This window comes from Dermacentor silvarum, chromosome 7 (assembly GCF_013339745.2).
Source record: "Dermacentor silvarum isolate Dsil-2018 chromosome 7, BIME_Dsil_1.4, whole genome shotgun sequence".
Classification (NCBI taxonomy): Eukaryota; Metazoa; Arthropoda; class Arachnida; order Ixodida; family Ixodidae; genus Dermacentor; species Dermacentor silvarum.
Genome location: NC_051160.1, coordinates 30,341,165 through 30,359,229, shown reverse-complemented (window position 1 = coordinate 30,359,229; position 18,065 = coordinate 30,341,165). Strand labels below are relative to the sequence as shown.

The 18,065-nt window shown below is 47.2% G+C and overlaps 1 protein-coding gene across 1 annotated transcript; it reads right to left on the bottom strand.

Annotated features, from left to right (window-relative positions):
- Window positions 1–247: 247 nt before the first annotated feature.
- Window positions 248–17,676, bottom strand: LOC119458780 (uncharacterized). Its single transcript, XM_037720642.2, has 3 exons — window positions 17,515–17,676; window positions 16,489–17,122; window positions 248–409 (listed from the first exon to the last, which is right to left on the bottom strand). The coding sequence occupies exons 1-3, from the start codon at window positions 17,544–17,546 to the stop codon at window positions 248–250; spliced, it is 828 nt and encodes a 275-aa protein (XP_037576570.1). The 5' UTR covers window positions 17,547–17,676.
- Between the last annotated feature and the right edge of the window lie 389 nt (window positions 17,677–18,065).

The window sequence follows — 18,065 nt, the reverse complement described above, 5'->3', positions numbered from 1 at the left end:
TGCGCAGCTAGCAGCACTTCGATCATTTTCATTTGAACCATCACCGGTGCCGCCATTACACGAAAAAACGAGTAATGCAGAGAAGCGAACTCGTAAATTATGTAAATGGTCTAATGTCAGCTTGATACTTTTCAAGAATCTTTTAATAACGCAGATGAAAGAGAAACAATCAAACGAGAAAATGGCAGACGATAGCGATAGATAAAAATGGGGAAGGTGGGGGGAGGGGAAATACACGCATGCGCACTTACTGTGAGTGGCGGGTCGCGCAGCGCCTGAAGTTCGTTCCTGAGGGCGGTGGCCGCCGGCTGCGAAGCCAGTCGAGGTACGACAACACTGGCTCCGCTTTCCTGCCGGCCTCGTCCACCTGTGCGCCCAGGGGCTCTCCGGTCACCTGAGACAGCAGACTCTGCAGGGGGAGTGGGGAGAACGGACGGCGTTTTTGTCACTGCCGCAAAAGACACAACACGCGCAGACACTTCGTCGTCGATATCAGCGTGTCGAGGTCTTCGCTGGTCAAACAACGCACACCGTGTCGCAGAATTCGAACTACTGGTCGGGGTCGTAAAACGACAACTGCGCAGTTCACAGCGAAGTATACGCTGATGTCTATGCCTCTTCTAGATGAAACAGCGGGAGCTTTCTCTGTACTGTATATTGTACTTTCTTTCCAAAAGCAAAAAAAAAAAAAATACAGAGCAGACGATAGTGTTGAGGTGTGCAGACGACGCCGGTTAGTTGAACAGACGATACAGCTACAGACGAAACCGGTCGCAGACGACAATGGTAGCAGACGACGGTGCCGGTTGAAGTATACACACGATAAAGGTTACACAACACGTATAAATGCGAGCAGCCGTTCAAGAACCTCGTGGCCGGAAAAAAAGAGGTACCTAAACGTTCTGCTCGAAACCTAAACTATACAGGGGGAGTGACGGAAGGTTGGGGGTTGTGCCTCTGGTTCTCAGAAACTGTTCGTCGAAACTGGAACGTGCGCTAAGGTAGACGAAATCCGAACGTCCCACGTCGGGAGGGGGGCTTTGTGATAGGTATATCCTCGCTCGAGATTGTCGTTGCAGTCTAGCAGACGTCTCGCAGACGTACGAAGGCAGCACGCGAAGTCACCAGCCGATAACGGCAGGGTCCGTCGGCGCACACCGATGAATAACATAACCATCCATTGTTTGTATATGCGTTCGCCTCACAAGGATCTACTGCATACAGTTCACGTTGGGTATCTACCACTACAGGAGCCGGTTGTCGTGGAGCAGACGATAACGGACGACCAATCTTGCAGCGCCGAAGACCACTGCAGACGACGACGGCGAATTCCGTGGGACACGCTTTTTTGATCACACAAGAAGGCGGTCACCGAACGTACTACGTATACATCGCCAGGATCTCGCGTTTCTTTCCAATCGGGACTCGTGAACGGAACAATCACAGCAAACTGGACCACAGCTGCGACGTTCCGTCTGCCTGCCTCGCACAGCGCGATGACGATGTCCTTGCTGGCCGAGCGAGAAGAGCGTCGTCGTCTGGTTGCCGCAACAGACGACGCCGATGCCGTTCCTGCAGGTCGCGCACGCGTCAAGCTATAGCCAGCCTTCTCTCTACGCAGGAAAGGGCAATGCTAATTTTAGGAAAGCGCCCTTTCTCCTCTCGTCTTCGCCTCCATCCCAGACTGTTTGCCCCTTCCCGTTTCCGACGGCGAGCGCGACGGGATGTATGCGTTTTTGCTAAAGGTACGCACGAACACGCACGCACGCACGCACACGAAAACGAGAGAGAGGAGAGAGAGTTTTTGTGTGTGAAGCCAAAAAGAAGGTATCCTTTGGAACGAGGTACCAGCGGCAAACGAGCAACAGACGGCACGCCCGTTGCACGTGGGTTTGCGGTCGAGGTCCGCTTTCTTTTCTTTCTTTCGTTTGTCGAAATAAATCCAGGTTCTTGAAAGTCAGCATAAAGCCGCGCCTCAGAAAAACCGCGACGGCCAGGGATGAGCAGGACAGTTGAATGATGACACGGAAAGTCGCAAGGGTGACGTACGAATAAGAAAGCCCCGCGGTCTTTCATATAGCGCACTGATGTTTAATTTTTCTTTTCTTTTTAAGCTGAGACGAGGAGAGTGAAAGTGAGAGTGCAGGAGTGTGGGAGGTCCAGACGAGTCACTACTCACAGCATATATAAGACGTACCAACCCCCGTTATACGCTTGTAGTAAGCTGCGGTTGCGCTTCACTGCAGTGCTCCTGAGCTTTGCCAGCTGCCGTTGTTTAGGGTGGTACATATGGCATTTCTCTGAGTAGCCCTCTACAACTTTCTTTCTTTCTTTCTTTTTTCTTTCTTTCTTTCTTTCTTTCTTCTTTCTTTCTTTCTTCTTCTTTCTTTCATGAGCCTAGCCAAGAAGTGTTTCTCTTTCGGGAGGAGGAGTACGGGCGCTGAGCACCCAAACATATATACAGGGTGTTTCTACGAAGACATTAAGTAATATTTAAAAATAGCAGAGTTCTGAAAATAAAGGACGGTTTCTTTCGGAGGCATGCCGTCAATGGTTGCCGACCACGAAGTGTCGGATGATACGTGGTTAATTAGTCACTACTTAACCTTAACTCTCAACAATTTCAGTTTTCAGCGGGCTATCGTAACTGGGAAATTGAAGCAAACTCTCCGTACAAGCCGTATCAACTTTTGGATCTCGAAAAGAATGCGATTAGCCGCTGAACTGTGGCACGACGAATTTCGGCTATCAGAGCGTGCGAAACCGAAACTATGGATTCTGCAGCGAGACTTCATAGAAACACTTGGTATATACTGTAGAGCGTCATTAATATAAGTGGACGCGAAAATGAGCCTCGTAACGCGACCTCGTGTAATGTAGGTTCGCATGGCGTTTACCTACAGCGACATTGGGCGGGCCGATTATGGACGGTATACTGCTGCGAAGCATAGAATACAATCGGTGTCCGCGCGCGCGTATCACACGCAAAGAACAGAGGGAGTACCAGCGACTCCTTTTTGAGAGTAACTGCTTTTACCATTTTTAACTTCCCTCTCAAAGAGAGTACTTGTACCATGCAATGCAGTATGCTTCCACTCTGCTCGAGTCCACGAAGAGATTAATGCACGCACCACAGAAGGAGTGAAACGGACTCCTTGTCGGGGAGTTGAACATTTCTCGTAAACGGGAGTTAAATATTACGAGACTCTGCAAGCACTCCGTTTGCTCTTATAGAGCAGATACTGTCAGACTCGCAGCGTTGGTAGGGACATTTTTTTTTATAACGGCCACAGGGATCACCAGAAACAGCCGGCCCCCCCCCCCCCCCTCTTCACCCCCTCCAACCCTCCGCTTCCCACCCTTTCCCTCGACTTCGGAATAGACATCCGAGGGTCCTGGATGCGACCACCCGCGTAAGGCTAAAACACGCCAAGGCTTACGACACTGCACGTATCGAAAAAGAAAGAAATGTTCTATCGTGCACCGGGCTAAGGTCTGTACATGCTCGGTGCCAGGAACTTAGAAAAGGGCGTCGTCTTCCCGATAGGGCGCGGCCTTCACTAGACCCCCCCCCCCCCCAAATCCCCGCCCCCTGTTCTTCTATAAAGGTTGCTCAAGAGACGCGACCCGGAGTCATGGAGACAGCGAGTTCCGGGGTCCCTGTTTCGCCAGGTCCGCGCTCGATCGATAAGCCTTTCGAAATAGCGAAACAACTCACTGCTACGCTCTTTATAAAGAAAAACAAAATTGGCGCAGCGAAACAAGGTGAGCTTTTTTTTAGAAAGTTACACAACACGCCGGTTGGGGTTCGCACGCTGCGCGGCGGCCTGTCGTCACAACGATCATCGTCATCACAGCAGCCGTCACCGTAATCACCGTAAGCTGAATTGAGTCAAGGGCTTCGGGAGAATGGTTTTGCGAGAGAATCCTGATGACTCTCAGGATCGTGCCAGTCCAATAAGAACATCCGTACCGTGCGTTAAAGGGACACTGAACAAATAAAAAAAAAAGTTAAATCAGTTTCGACTGATAAATTATTGTCTCAAAATTTCATTTCTCGTTAATTTCGCGGCAAGCTGTTGATTAATTACTCGGATAGCGAGACGCATAACTAAATCGTAGTTTTGGCACGTAAAGCTCCTGAATTTATTTTTAATTACTAGGATATAAAATGAAGCCCAAACTTCAATTTTCAGAATTTCGCGCCAGACTTCAGCGCCGATACTTGCAGTGAGCCGTTATGGATTTTAACGCATTTTCTTCTACTCGGGTCATTCTCGCGCAGTAAAAATTTTAGAAGCTCACCCCGTTCAGTCTCTGACTCCATTGGAATGTAATGCAGTCCATCCTTACCGATAAACATATCGTGATTCTTTCACGTAAAGTCCCGGAATTAATTTTTTTAGATTTAATTAATTAAAAAAAATGGCCGTGCAGATGCCCTCGAACTTTATGACGTCACGGCGCGCTGATAATAGAACTTCAAAGCGGCGTCGCCTCTACTTTTTTCGTTCTTACGTTCCTTTCTGGCTTACCAAGCACCCCCCTCATGGTAAGAGTGGCTTTTTATTTTCGTATTGTAGGTATCGTAATTTGCTACTAGAGCTACCTTGTTCTTCTCTGTGGTGTCTCTTTCACTCTCTCATGTTTCAACTAGTGCTCACTTTCTTGAGAGCGATGGCAGGCTGCGTAATGCCATTCTCGTGCGAGATTTTGGTGTTAACGAATTTGCAGCAGTAAACTCAAAAGAACTTGTTTTTATAGTTGTCATGCTAAACTCACAGGTCCCTCACTGTATACGCTCACTCTATTGAAAAATAAAATGTGCATATGATTCAATCTTGCACGGAAGCACTCGTAATAGTGCTCCAGAGCTAGGGCCGAATTCAGAAAGCCTTTAGTCGGTAAGCGCCCCTTTGCCATTGGCCGAACGCAATTGGCTAATACATGTCCAACGTCAGGATTGGCTGAAGTTTTCTCTTACGAACAACTCTAGAGTAAGAGCTTTTTGCGAATGCAGGCCTCGATGAAGGGATCACATTTCGCAAGAAAAACCGAAAAACATTCGTTTGTCGGTGGATGCTTGCCTAACGATTCACTCACATCAGCCATTTTTCTTTCCAGAAAGGTAGGGGAAATAGAAGTTTAATTCCTTTCAGTTTCAAGCTATTCCTTTTAACAGCGGACAGTACTCTACGCCGTAAACGCACACACGTGCTTCGCAACTGACGATTTCTAATATTCTTAAGCCGTATACTTCTACATATAACATGTACGCCGCCCTCAATGGATCATTTGTATATAAGTAATGTTGCATGCACGTAACCTACACGACAGCGATAGTGCCCCCCCCCCCCCCACACACACGCACGCACGCACGCACGCACGCACGCACGCACGCACGCACGCACGCACACACACACACACACACACACACCCACACACACACACACACACACACACACACACACACACACACACACACACACACACACACACACACCACTTCAAGGCATAAAATGGTGTACCAGAAGTGCGTATACCCTTTTCTGGCTGCAAACTGAGCTTGCCCCGAAGGGGGTAAATTTTTCGAACATATCCTTATCGAATCTCTTTGAGAAAAGGAATGAAGCCTGCTCTAAAGAGAGATCCGTTCTTTTTTCAACAGAATAGTAAATCCCGCGCCAAAAAAGAAATTACAATTTTTGTCCCGAAGGGAGTAAACTTTTCTAAGATGTACTTCTCTATATAATCTCTGTGAACGAGGAAGTAAACACCGCGCCCAAAAGAGTAAATATATTTTTTTTTCTCGAAGGGTGTAAACCTTTTGAAGACATCCTTTTTGATCCATTTGATCGAGGGAGTAAAGCCAGTGCTTAAAGGAGTAAACGCCAATTTGTTGCTTTTTTTTTTTTTTATTCTCGCGGCGCCAGCGCCACACGCACATAAACGAGCGTTCTACGCTGAACTAGTTGGGACACGTTCAATATGGCACACAGTGCAGCCGACATAGGACATTTAACGGGACAAAACTAAACATGAATCGTCTCGTCGTCTGCGGTATTCGCCACGTTACACGCATATGAGTTGATGCCTTCAGTCTGAAATGAGGGTGTACCACCAACAAAGTCTGCTTTCACAGGAAACACATTTGATGGAACACTCCTGTCGCCTCTGCGACGTTGAAGGCCTGCCAGCTGTTAGCCTTACATCCGTAGTAAATGAGCGAGTGTTTGTCTTTCGTCGCCCTGCGCACACCTGCAACCATATAATGTGAGAAAGTACACCTCTACAATTTCGAGAAACTCGAAGCAGCGCACGCACTCAGACACGCACAGAAAAGAAATTCAGCGGCGATTTAGGGGTAAATGCGAGTTAAATGCGTTAGGCATTACGTCTCACCTCTGTGAGGCCCCGGATCCATGACTTAAACCGCGTTCACCACTTTGCAATGTGTTGTTCGGGTGCTCGTTCGACACACGTACGTCCTGCAGTGGACATAAATATAGGCTGATGACGATGATATAGTGCAACTAACGGCGGTCCGGAGCAGACCGCCAACAGTTGCACTATATCATCATCATCATCATCAGCCTATATTTATGCCCACTGCAGGACGAAGGCCTCTCCCTGCGATCTCCAATTACCCCTGTCTTGCGATAGCTGATTCCAACTTGCGCCTGCGAATTTCCCAACTTCATCACCACATCTAGTTTTCTGCCGTCCTCGACTGCGCTTCCCTTCTCTTGGTATCCATTCTGTACTTCTAATGGTCCACCGGTTATCCATCCTACGCATTACATGGCCTGCCCAGCTCCATTTTTTCTCTCTTAATGCCAACTAGAATATCGGCTATCCCCATTTACTCTCTGATCCACACCGCTCTCTCCTAATACTAACTCCTAATACTAACGCGTCAAACAAAAAAGTCTCAGAGAGACAACAGCACAGCCAATTCCCCACCGGGCATGCACCGCTGACTTCCTGTTTTCCCATCGGCATTTTTCGTTACTATTCTCTGATGGCGCGGTCCTCCAAGAAGGACACGACGACCTTGACTACTCATCTCCCCCCCTTAAAGAACACCTAGAGTAGCACGTATATCGGTCACAAATCTACGCGCCTTACCAATTAGCCAGCTGGCATCCGGGCGGACCCACCACAGTGAGCTGCAGCACGTTATCACGCATCTCGAAACCAACTGACACGAATACCTTCATCGTCATCTCGATCACTCCATTTCCCCTTCCCCTCTTTGTCTCCCTCTTTCTTCGTAGCCTTTATTTTTTCTAACTTTTTTTTTCTTTTTTTTTTTTTTTTTGGTTCGAGCGAGTTGGTGAGACTGAAGCTCTGAAGTGTTGGCGAGACCTGCGTCTGCGCGGGGCCAAAGTCCGCGCACCGCCTTGGGAACGACGACTCTATACGCGTCCTCCGAAGAGGAAAGTTGAGGAACAGAAAGGGGGAGAGGGGTTGCGAGGAGGCGTTTGAGCAATAATAGCGTGCAGTACTGCGGAAGCTATAGACGGAGCTCCGCGCGGTACTGCGAAACTTCTAGGGGTGCGCGAATATTCGAAATTTTCGAATAACGAATCGAATAGTGTCCTATTCGATTCGGTCTTCGAATCGAATGGTCACTATTCGTAAGTGCGAATATTGTTCGAATACTTTTCGAATATTTCCGAACGTCAACTGCGCCGAAATAAACATCAAGTTGGGGCAAAAGTGCGGTTATTTTCACCCCCGCGGGCATATAGTATAGACATAAAACATGTGAACCTGCGTAGTGGAGCAGGCTACGTCACTTAGGTAGCCACACTTTACAGGCTGTACAGCTAACACTCGCACTTTCCGAAGAGCCCTGTGCACGCGAAGAAACTACTCGTTTGCTCCTAATGCTCAATTTGGGCTTTTATTAAACAACGCTTCATAACGCACTATGTAATGACAAAAACTTGCTAACATTAAGAATACTGGGACGTAAACATGGCTTTATATTAATTGTGATAATGGCTATTCATTATTCGAAAACTATTCGGAAAGTATTCGACATTCAATTCGATTCGCTTCTGGCATTATTGGATTCGTATTCGATTCGGTCTCAAAAGTCACTATTCGCGCACCCCTATGCGAAAGCCGCAGGTCGTTATTAGCTAACCAGAAAAAGAGCCTTCAGAAGAAGACAATCTCGTAACTTATTTTTTTTTCTTTCCGACAAAGTCGCCAGGCCACGGTCGAAAACGATGTACCTTTTCAGCGAAAAGTCTCTAATTGATGGTGGTGACAACTTCCTCATAATTCTGTCCTTTATTTATTTAATAGTTCCCTAGACGTTTTCCTTAGTATTTTTTTAAACTATAGCTTTAATGTACCTAGTGTGATGAAGAATCGACGGTCAGAACGCGAAAAGAGAAAGCAAACCACGATTACCTAAAACGCGGTATCACATTTTAAGGTGTTTGCTAGAAAAGCGTCTCTCATGCGCCCAGATAGCTCACTGTTCAGCTCTGTGGTGTGCTTCTATAGAAGTAGCGACAAAACGAAGGTGCACATATTTCCCTTGAGATAAAATGGCATGAGGCATTGAACTTAGCGAAAGTGTTTCGAAGTACTTCACCAGTTCAATTTACTACACGTTTACGTCACTAAAAAAAAAAAAAAAAAAAGAGTCACTAAAATAAGACTCAAAAAAAGGCAAAGTTAGCTTGCTAAATTTAGCGATTTTCTCGATAGGTTTCGGAGACTTGAAGGACTCCTCTGCTGTCCGCCTCCTATCGACCTCCGCGCAATGCCAAATGAATGGACGTGTCACGGAAGTATTAGTATTGACAGTATTAGCAGCTCATAGCGGTCGACCCTTGCTCTTTCCTTCTCTGAAACACGCAGCCAGATCTCGTTATTGATTGGCTGACACGAACCCAATAGCACTGCTCGTATTTTGCGAGACGGATAGCATAGCAACAGTGCCCTCGACGACACACACACATGCATCCGAAAACTCGTTGTCTGCTGTCGAAAATTGTGAGCAGACGACGTTTTCAAGCAGACGTTGTCGCGTAGTTCGCTTATAAAAGCATAGCGCGAAACAGACGTGCGCGTACAAACGTGGCAACTACAGGCCTGAGCCCCAATATAACTTGCTCTGACGCACTTTGATTGACGTCTGCTTTGGATAGCGACAAATGTACCGTTTTAACAAGAGTAAAGTCTTTTTTTTTTTTTTTAACGAAGGCAAGAGGGACAATGACAAAACAGCTAAGAGTGAAGCAATGCGACGGCGTGAGGCGTCGCTCTTGTCGCTGTTCTGGCGATCGTCTGTCTCTGGCAAAACGTGTCAGCAAACGCTGCGCAGTGCGGTGACGCCTTTATCAGTGTAATAAGCGAGACTAAGGAAAAACAAATGGCTCGAAAAATGCAACAGTGCCAGCTCCAGAAATGCTACGGACTTAAAAGCCCAGTCTCATAACTTAGAGATACGGAGTAAATGAACATCAACGATTACTTAGGTAGTGTATAGTGGGAGACATCGTGGGGAAAAAGAATCCAAACTGGTCAGGGGTGCTCTCCCCAAGAAGACAAAAGTCGCATTTATTCAAAACAATATAAAAGTAAAAATTTTGATTGATCTCTCAACCGACCATAGTGCGCGTACACGGCCAATATAGAGAGATAATAAATTCTACTATGATTAAGCCTATGCAGATATGAAGATATCTGTGTTATTGTGCACAACGGATATATTCTGTTGTTCAACTTTAGGGAACGTGCTAGCGTGCTTGACCATGGGCTATGGCTTGACGTACAACTTCAGCGCGCCGTAATCCGTTCTTCACGGGCACAATCAAACTGCACCTCCATACGAAATCCGTCAACGAAATTTATCGCGAATATCACGCTGGCATTTCAACGCTTCTGTTCTTTTCATCTGTTCATGATAGTCGGATATGCAGGGTGTTTCGCTTAACTTGGGCCAAACTTTAAAAATATGCAAATGCTATACGTGGCTGGACAAAACCAGGGTAGTGTTGTTTGCAGCCGCTTGGAGATACACAAATTATTTGTTGCATTCCGCCTAATTAGATAATAAGTCTTAATTAATTAATCAACTTCTCAATTATAATGATTCGATGAAAAGAGCCAATGAGAAAATAGTAGAGCAACATGAAGAACTCCCGACGCAGCTTTCTGTTTCTCCATACGTGCCACATAAAAATGTTTTTCCGAGCGTCAAAGAAGCCCGCGAACACACGCAAAATTGCCGCGCGACTGGCCGCTCGAGGCACTTCGCAAAAAATTATCGGAGTATCTCCAAGCGACGGCAAACAACCTTACCTTGGTTCTGTCCAGCTACGTATAGCATTCGCATATTTTTAAAGTTCGATCGGCCCAGTGTACATGCACACTGCAGCGACCGTGAACTTTTAGCGATCCTCCGCGCATCAAAGAGCGAAGTCTCTCACAGCGTTTGCGAACGTTGCACGATATTTCTGGCACTAAAGCCGCAGGGTTATTGCTGCCAAGTGAGCAACGCACCGTCTATAAATACGTAACGCGAGCGCGCACGCTTTGGGAACCGCGCAACCCTCACGCGCGCCACACCACGGCGCCGGCGGGAACTCAACACTCGGCGAAGCTAAAGCGACGCTGTGGAATGCCGCCGACACGTGAACCGCGATCGAAGCGGTAAACAAGCGAGGGTGTGCGACGGCCCGTCTCGATAGTATTGACATCTAGTCAGACGACGCCAGTATATATACGAAGCTGGGTTAGCTGGTTTGCTTTCAACAATATATACATATATAGCGAACAGCGCAGACGACGCGGGACTGCGTCGTCTACGTGTCCCGTAGCCGTCACTGTTATTAGGTGACTTAAAAATTTCCCTCTGCTTTTTTTTTTTTAATGCGCTAGCATTAGGAGCGTCAAGGTGGGGGTAAAGTGTACGTGCGTATGAAGTGCGGGAAGCCGGTCACGTGGTAGAGCTAGAGAGGTGATGGGAGAGCTTATAAGAGAGAGAGTCAAACCCGGATATAACGAATCCACATATGACGAATTATTGTGTGTAACGAACAGCAGTAAAGTCCTCTTGAACATTTTTGTATAAAATATTTATCGTGCACAACGAATTACCTATATATCGAAGTTTCTTGTAATCTCCTTTCGGTTTCGATATACCCGGATTCGACTGTGTATATATATATATATATATATATATATATATATATATATATATATATATATAGTTGCATTTGTTCCTCTAAGAGGCAGGACGTGTGTCGAGCGAGCTCCTGAACAACCCTTTGCAATGCGGTGAAGGCGGCTTACATCGTGGATCCCGGACCTCAAAGAGATGCGACGTAATGCTAACGCAGTTCTCTCGCATTCACCGCTAAATCGCCACTGAATGTTTTTTTTTTCTTCCTTGCCCTCTGAATAAAACATAAGAATGAAAAGATGCCATACGACTATAGGCGCATGCCGCCTAACGCATATACCTATATAAACTGGGCGCCGGCTAATTATTTCCGACGTCTCCCGTCTTTGTGAAGTTTGACCACGCGGAATGTAGAGGTACATGACGGGAGTTCGCGCCCGACACGCGACGCGCACCTACCTAAAGAATGACGGGCGGACGTTCGACGAGAACGTATGCAGGGTAAAAAAAAAAAGGGGGGGGGGGGATCGATGCAGGCGCTGGGCGTTTCCCCTATATAAGCTTCCGACCTGGCGTATATCCTCCTCAAGGTCGCCCGCTTTAACCTTTTGTTTGCGATGGCGACATCTAGGGAACAAGGGCGCTCACGAGGCGAGGAACTCTACTAAGAACGCGCGCGTCTATATATATAGTTATATTACACCTGCAGACACGCGAAGAACCAATTAAGGGAGTGCTGTATGTAGCAATCTTTTCCCGCGCGAGTCGAGGGTCAGTATTTATAAAGCTTTTCCGTGTGACTAGCCTGCGAATTACACTAACTACGAAGTGTCAACCCCCCCCCCCCCCCTCTCAAAATGCCAATAAATAAAATTTAATTGCGGAGTTGGCCCGAAGCTCCACAGTAGGGCGTATGTGAGGGGCTCCGGATTATGAGACCGCGTGGGGCTTTTAAACTGCACCCAAAGCGCGTGATAGACAAGAAACGGTTTTGTCTTACGCCCCCATCAAAATGAGGCCGCCGCGACGAACCCGCGACCTAGCTCGTGCTCGGCACTACAATTCCAGGGCCACTCAGAGCCGTATATAATTGTGAAAGACTAAATAACTGTGGGGCTATCCCCCGAACTACAGCAACGGTGCCCGGTCTTTGATACTAAGCAGCTTCTCAAGAGGTGCAATGATGTCACAGTTAATTGCAGCATTTTCTTTCGAAGCACAAATCATTGAACTGAATTCAGGCAGAAGTCATGTACGACGACTACATCTAAATCGTGGTTTCTCTCTTTTTACTGGTTGCTTCGTGAAAGAGGCCAGACACCAGATACACGAGAAAAAACTGGGTGGACTCGGACAAGAAGGCTTGGCATTAAAAGGCCCCATCCGCACACTTGCTCAGGTTCTACTTCTAGCTAGGGGATCGGAGATCTCGTGAACTATAAATATTTCAGTAAAGCAAACATTGCATCCACACCAGAATCTTCGGGGACCGCTATTATGAACCTGCTTGTTCCGTAGCCAGAACAGACGAAAATAGTAGCTCAAAAAGATTACAAAAGACAATAGAGAGGAGGCGATTGTCACGCTTACGGTGACCACTTAAGAATATAGTACGAGCTCCGTCCACAGAATCTGCCTTGTGTACTTCCCCGCTCCAAGAAATAGTTCCCGTGAGACGCCGCGATGTTGAAAGTTCGCCTTTGCCGTGATGTCACGGAAGCGAGCAAACGTAACTGGCTGGCGCATCTGTACGAAATCTCTTTAGTTGCAGAGCTGTGTGTTCGCCGCTGCATTCTGGGCTGTCACCTACTTTCTTTTGGAGCGCAGCGCCCGTTATTGCAGCGAGCGAACGAGCAATAGCGAACGAGCAATAGCGAACGAGCACAGCGAAAGATGAAAGCGAACGCGGAGCGCAGCGGGGGGATGAAAGACGCGAGGAGGAAAGCGGAGAGGAGGGTGCAGAGGAACCATGAGGCGGAAAGCGGAGGAGGTTTATGGCGAAAGCGTGAGAAGAAATGCGTAGTGCGGCGACGACGTGGGCACGAGATGGCGCCAGAGTAGCGCACGTCGTCTGGTAGATTTGTCGGCGGCGGCTGCTGTGAATCGCGCCCACGCGTCACCCACGCGCTGGCCGTGGCGATCTCCCGATTAGCGAGGCAGTCGCGCAACACTTCGCTCCGTGCGCAACGCGCCCCACGAGACAGATCGTCCGCGCCAGCCAATATATCGCGAAATGAAAACACGTATATAGAGCTGCGATCAAATTTCGCATTGGGGAGTACAGTAATCGTCGGCGATTTTTCTTACTTTCTTTTTTAAATTAGATCAGCTGTTGCGAGCTTTACTGCGCACAAATGCAACAATAAATAAATAATAAAAAACTACAGTTTGAAGGAAATAGAAAGAGAGACCCAGTATGTATCCTTTATTAAAAGCTAAGAGATCGCACAGTGCGAATTCGAACAGACGACAATGCTGCCGCTCGTCTGCAGCTGGCCGCGGAAACAGGCAACACGCTCAATTATTACGGTGTTGTCCCTCTTCGACGCAATGAGTTATGAAGCACGTAATGGACAGGCATCCTCCCCCATCACGGGGCGTCGTTATGAGCTCTAGCCCACGCTCTTACCTCGGTTTCTCATGCGCCATCTATTATGGCCCTGTACGTGACAGTAAGCGGTGTACGCTGCTTTTGCTCCTGCGTGCACGCTTCGCCACTGCACGCGCACGACGGAGGTGAAGTATAACTGCGAAGTGCATTGCGCACAAAGGTTAAATACAACTAAATTCGTAGATATGCGTTTCAAAGTGGTATCCAAAGCGTCAATTTTATCGGGAACAGAATCTGCGCAAGCGAGAAAATAAAACACTGGTGCCAGCATGCCATACGTAGCACGCAAGCAACGGTAATAAAATAGCCGTGTAATTAAACTGCCTTTTAACATTGGATGAAAAATGCGGATTCTGCAACTTAGCAGTATTTTCGAACAGAATAAGCAGCTGGCGCAACATAATTCACGCCGCTCTGCCGATGTTTTCCACTTCTGCGGGAGTGTGGCGCCCTCTCTGCTCAGGCATCTGACTCAAAGCAGGCAGTGACGCCTGTCAAAACATGACCTCCGAGATTGACGACGCAGCGCTGAGCGCTTTTTCCGTCGGTGAACTTCTGTTTTCAAGATCAATTACTATATTATCAGCCACTAAGTCATCTCTTGGCCCATTAAAAAGAGTGAGAGAATTTTCAGGATAATGATCTTAGTGTCACTATAGCCAGACTAGAATTATTCAACTTGTATTGATAAATAACCCATATAAAAAGCCAAAAAAAAAAAAAAGGGTCAGCTGACCTGGTGAGCCAGAAAATGCGCAATACCGGAAAACAGGTGGCAACGCTGCCTTGAAGTTCCTGCACTAGCCTGCCGTGACGTCACGAATTCTGATGGCGTCTGCTAGGGAAGTTAATTTCTTGAAGGCAAGTATGAACTACGTTATATCCTTTTTTAAAAAAGCCATGTACTTGGCAAGTTTTGTGAGCTTCCATTGGGTCACCGTGGTCTGAGTACAATACAGTGGAATCTTGTTGATGCGATCCTGCATAATAAGTTTTTTCCTTATATACCATTTATTTTCTTATATACGATTATGTTCAGGTAATACGATTTTCGGATGATACGTTTTATTTTCCGGTTCCTGTGAAGATCGTATCGACGAGATTCCCTGTATACATACCTTGAAATCTGTGGCGTCAAAGTGATGTACCAATGCTGCAGTTCCAGCACGAAATTAAAATAAAACTGGAACACTGACCTATCGTTTCATCTTCTAGTAGTCTGCATACCGCCATGAAATGAACAAAACAATGTTTTCTAAGGTTAATTTATCAGCCGAAACTGATTTGGTGTTTATCTTTAGGGCCCCTAATTAACATCTCTCATTTCACAAGTCAGCTACAAACATGCATAACACATTTTCGTTATTTTCCACATTTACGCGCATGGAATCCTTTGCTTGCTCTTGGACTTTTGTACACCAACAGTCTTATGTCTATGCTTTGTCTGCAAGATGAAAATTCCCTTAGCTTGCAGAACAGTGCCAAAATTTTCTATAAGACATGCGAAGATGTGCGTTTATGGGTGAATACGGGCGTTCTTGGCATTCTTTTTTTTTTTCTGCTGTCAGCGGCATCCAGTTCCTATGTGAGGTCACTTTCTTTCGTGGATTTCTTCCGCTTCACCCGATCATTCATTCACTCTTTTGCCAGCTTTTCATTGAAATCTGCCTCAAAATTGTCTTATTTTGTTTTCGCTTGGCAGTAGAGTCAACTGTCAGTTCCTTGCCATCAGTGCAGCTCTAATGCATCCTCATTACACCCTCAAACAACCTCAGTCTCTCCTCTTGAGTTCTTGCTGCAAACGTCCAGAACATCAGCTGCTCCTTGGATCCAATTTCATTTTTCCAGCAAGAGAGAGGACCTTTTTATGTTCTGACAGCTTGCTCAAGCTGAGCACAAATGCATATTACGTCTATGTCATGGCCCTCACTGAAGAGACTAAAGGTAGTATTATTTGAGCGAACACTGTAGTCTTGATTGGTCAATATCTGTTTCAATCAGTGCTTGTTGACCAGCTCAAGCCAATGGAGGAGGATGTCATAAAATAAGTCGTGATTGGGAAAATCTTATTCGCACTGCAGAGGCTGTCAAGCACTAGTACAGTGATGTGTCATGCTGGACATTACATGACACAAAAGCAACAGTGCCTCCAAGTGACCAAATGAGAATACGGCACATATTCTTGCAGGATAGGGACGTGCAGCCTCAACCCCACAGAATGACATTGCTGCGAAAACTCACTGTGTTTGAAGAAAACTCTCTTATAACGGCTTAAGGAGACTCAACTGCAGTCAGCAAAATTAGAATTCGTCAAGCTGAATGTTCAATCATACACTGAGTTGTAAATTATATTACTTATCTAACCAGAAAGACTAGTAAAATCTTTTTTTATTGCTAAAAGTCTCCATTTTTATGCTTTTTGATGCTGTCAACGGGTTGTATTGCCAGAGTATTGTACGTTTAAATGCAATGCATATAAACTCGTGGCCATTGTTGGAATTTGTCCTAGTGTGTTATTGAGCAGTTACATTATGTTAAATGAGAAGGCACGTATCTGAATGTTGCTTTGTGTTTTTTCCACTATGTAAGTGCATACTTGATATTGGAGCGGCTAAACTAGGTTTTAAGCCTTTGGTCCAAACAGCATTTTTGGACATTTCTTTCGGTTTCTATAAAAACGTGACATTAAAAAACAAAACAAAAATAAAACACAACTAAGACTCACCTCAAGTGCATTTTCAGCGGCGGTCACGTCGAGCAGGAGTGGTTGAATGGCCGCCAGGTCATGTTCTCTAGCTTCAAGGGTCGTTCGGGCACGGGCAAGAGCTTGCGAGTATGCCTCCCAGTCCGCCAGGGCCTTGGCCATTCTCTCCTTTCGGGCCTGTATGTCGTCCATAGCCTCTTGCCAACGCTTGCTCAGGGTCATGGCCTGATTTCCGGTTAGGTCCCTAGTGGCCGGTCCAGACTTCCTCTCCAGAACCCGGGCCGCCTCGGACAGTTGTGCCAGCAACGGCTGACTGCGCTGTGCCTCCTCCTGAAGACGTCCCAAAGACTGCAGCGCTTTCCTCAGGGCGCGGATGGTGGCGGGCTTATCTTCCGAGGGCTCGAGCGTTGCTAAGAGCGCCTCGAGCTGCTCGCGGAGCTTGCCGAAGCTGGCCCACGAGGCCAGGTCGTTCTGCGCTGTGTCGAGGGCAGCGCGAGCATTGGCACTGAGGGCGGTCAGCCGCTGCTGCAGGGTCGCGAGTTCTTGCTCGGGCAGCAGCGATGCTTCGGGGTCCATGGTCGGCCGTATCTGTGTTAGCAGTGCCTGCAGGCTGCGAAGGACATTCGCTGTATCCAGCTGTTTCTGAGCAGACATCCTGCAATGATGGGATGCAACAGTTAGATTCGTCTTTTTACAAATGCTTAACAGGACGCGTACAACACCGCAGCCCAATTACTGCCCTGTGGGTGGTAGCAAACTGCGTAATAGCTGTAAGGGTTCAATCCATCTTGCATTCATCCTTTCATAATTACAATTTATCGTTGTAAAGAAGTTGGCAACATATTTGTTGCCATCATTGCCAATATCATAATAAATAAATAAACAATCAAATAAAATCATTGCGTATAAACATCATGTAACGAAACGATGGTGAAACCTTATGAAAACAATGAGCACAGGGCAGGAGATAGGTGCAGAGATAAGGAATAACGAAAGAATGAAAAGCAGCTGGGAGCACACAGGTAAGGAAAGGAGATCTCTGCTGACCCTGAGCTCCTTGCAGCGGGCATCGAGGCCATCCAGGTCGACGCCGTCCCTGGCGGCGGCTACGACACGCTCGGCGCGGTCGAGCCAGTCCACCAGGGCGTCCCGCTGGGCCCAGTAGTCCCGGCGCAGGGCCTGGGCGCAGCCCAGGTAGTGCCCGCGCTCCTGCAACTGCTGGGGCAGCGTGGACCGCAGCAGGGCCAGTTCGCTCAGCTCCTCCTGGGCACGGCTGGCCAGCAACTCGCTGGGCAGTTCCTTGAACAGCTGCTCTTCCAACTTGCGCGCCTCCTCCAGGTGCTCTTCAGATTGACGCTGCAGTTCCTGTTCGTCGAATGAAGGTGTGAAAGCACAACAAGCTGATGAGGTGCTGCCAGTTTTCACAGTAACACACACAATATTTGCATATGTCTATCACGGCAAAGAGCGCAGACGACGTAATAAGAGACATACAAAGGAGACAAATCTGTTTCTTGTTCCGTCATATATACTGTTCGTCAGGCACAACAAGAACCAACAAGCCATCTCGTGCATTCCAAATTTACCATTCGCTTTCG

Bases quoted from the DNA above. Each gene is read 5' to 3' on its own strand.
- LOC119458780 (XM_037720642.2), bottom strand. From the start codon at position 17,546: ATGGCCTCGATGCCCGCTGCAAGGAGCTCAGG. The intron at 17,123-17,514 runs GTCAGCAGAGAT...CCATCATTGCAG, and splicing joins CCCGCTGCAAGGAGCTCAGG to GATGTCTGCTCAGAAACAGC. The intron at 410-16,488 runs GTGAGTCTTAGT...CTCCCCCTGCAG, and splicing joins CCGCTGAAAATGCACTTGAG to AGTCTGCTGTCTCAGGTGAC.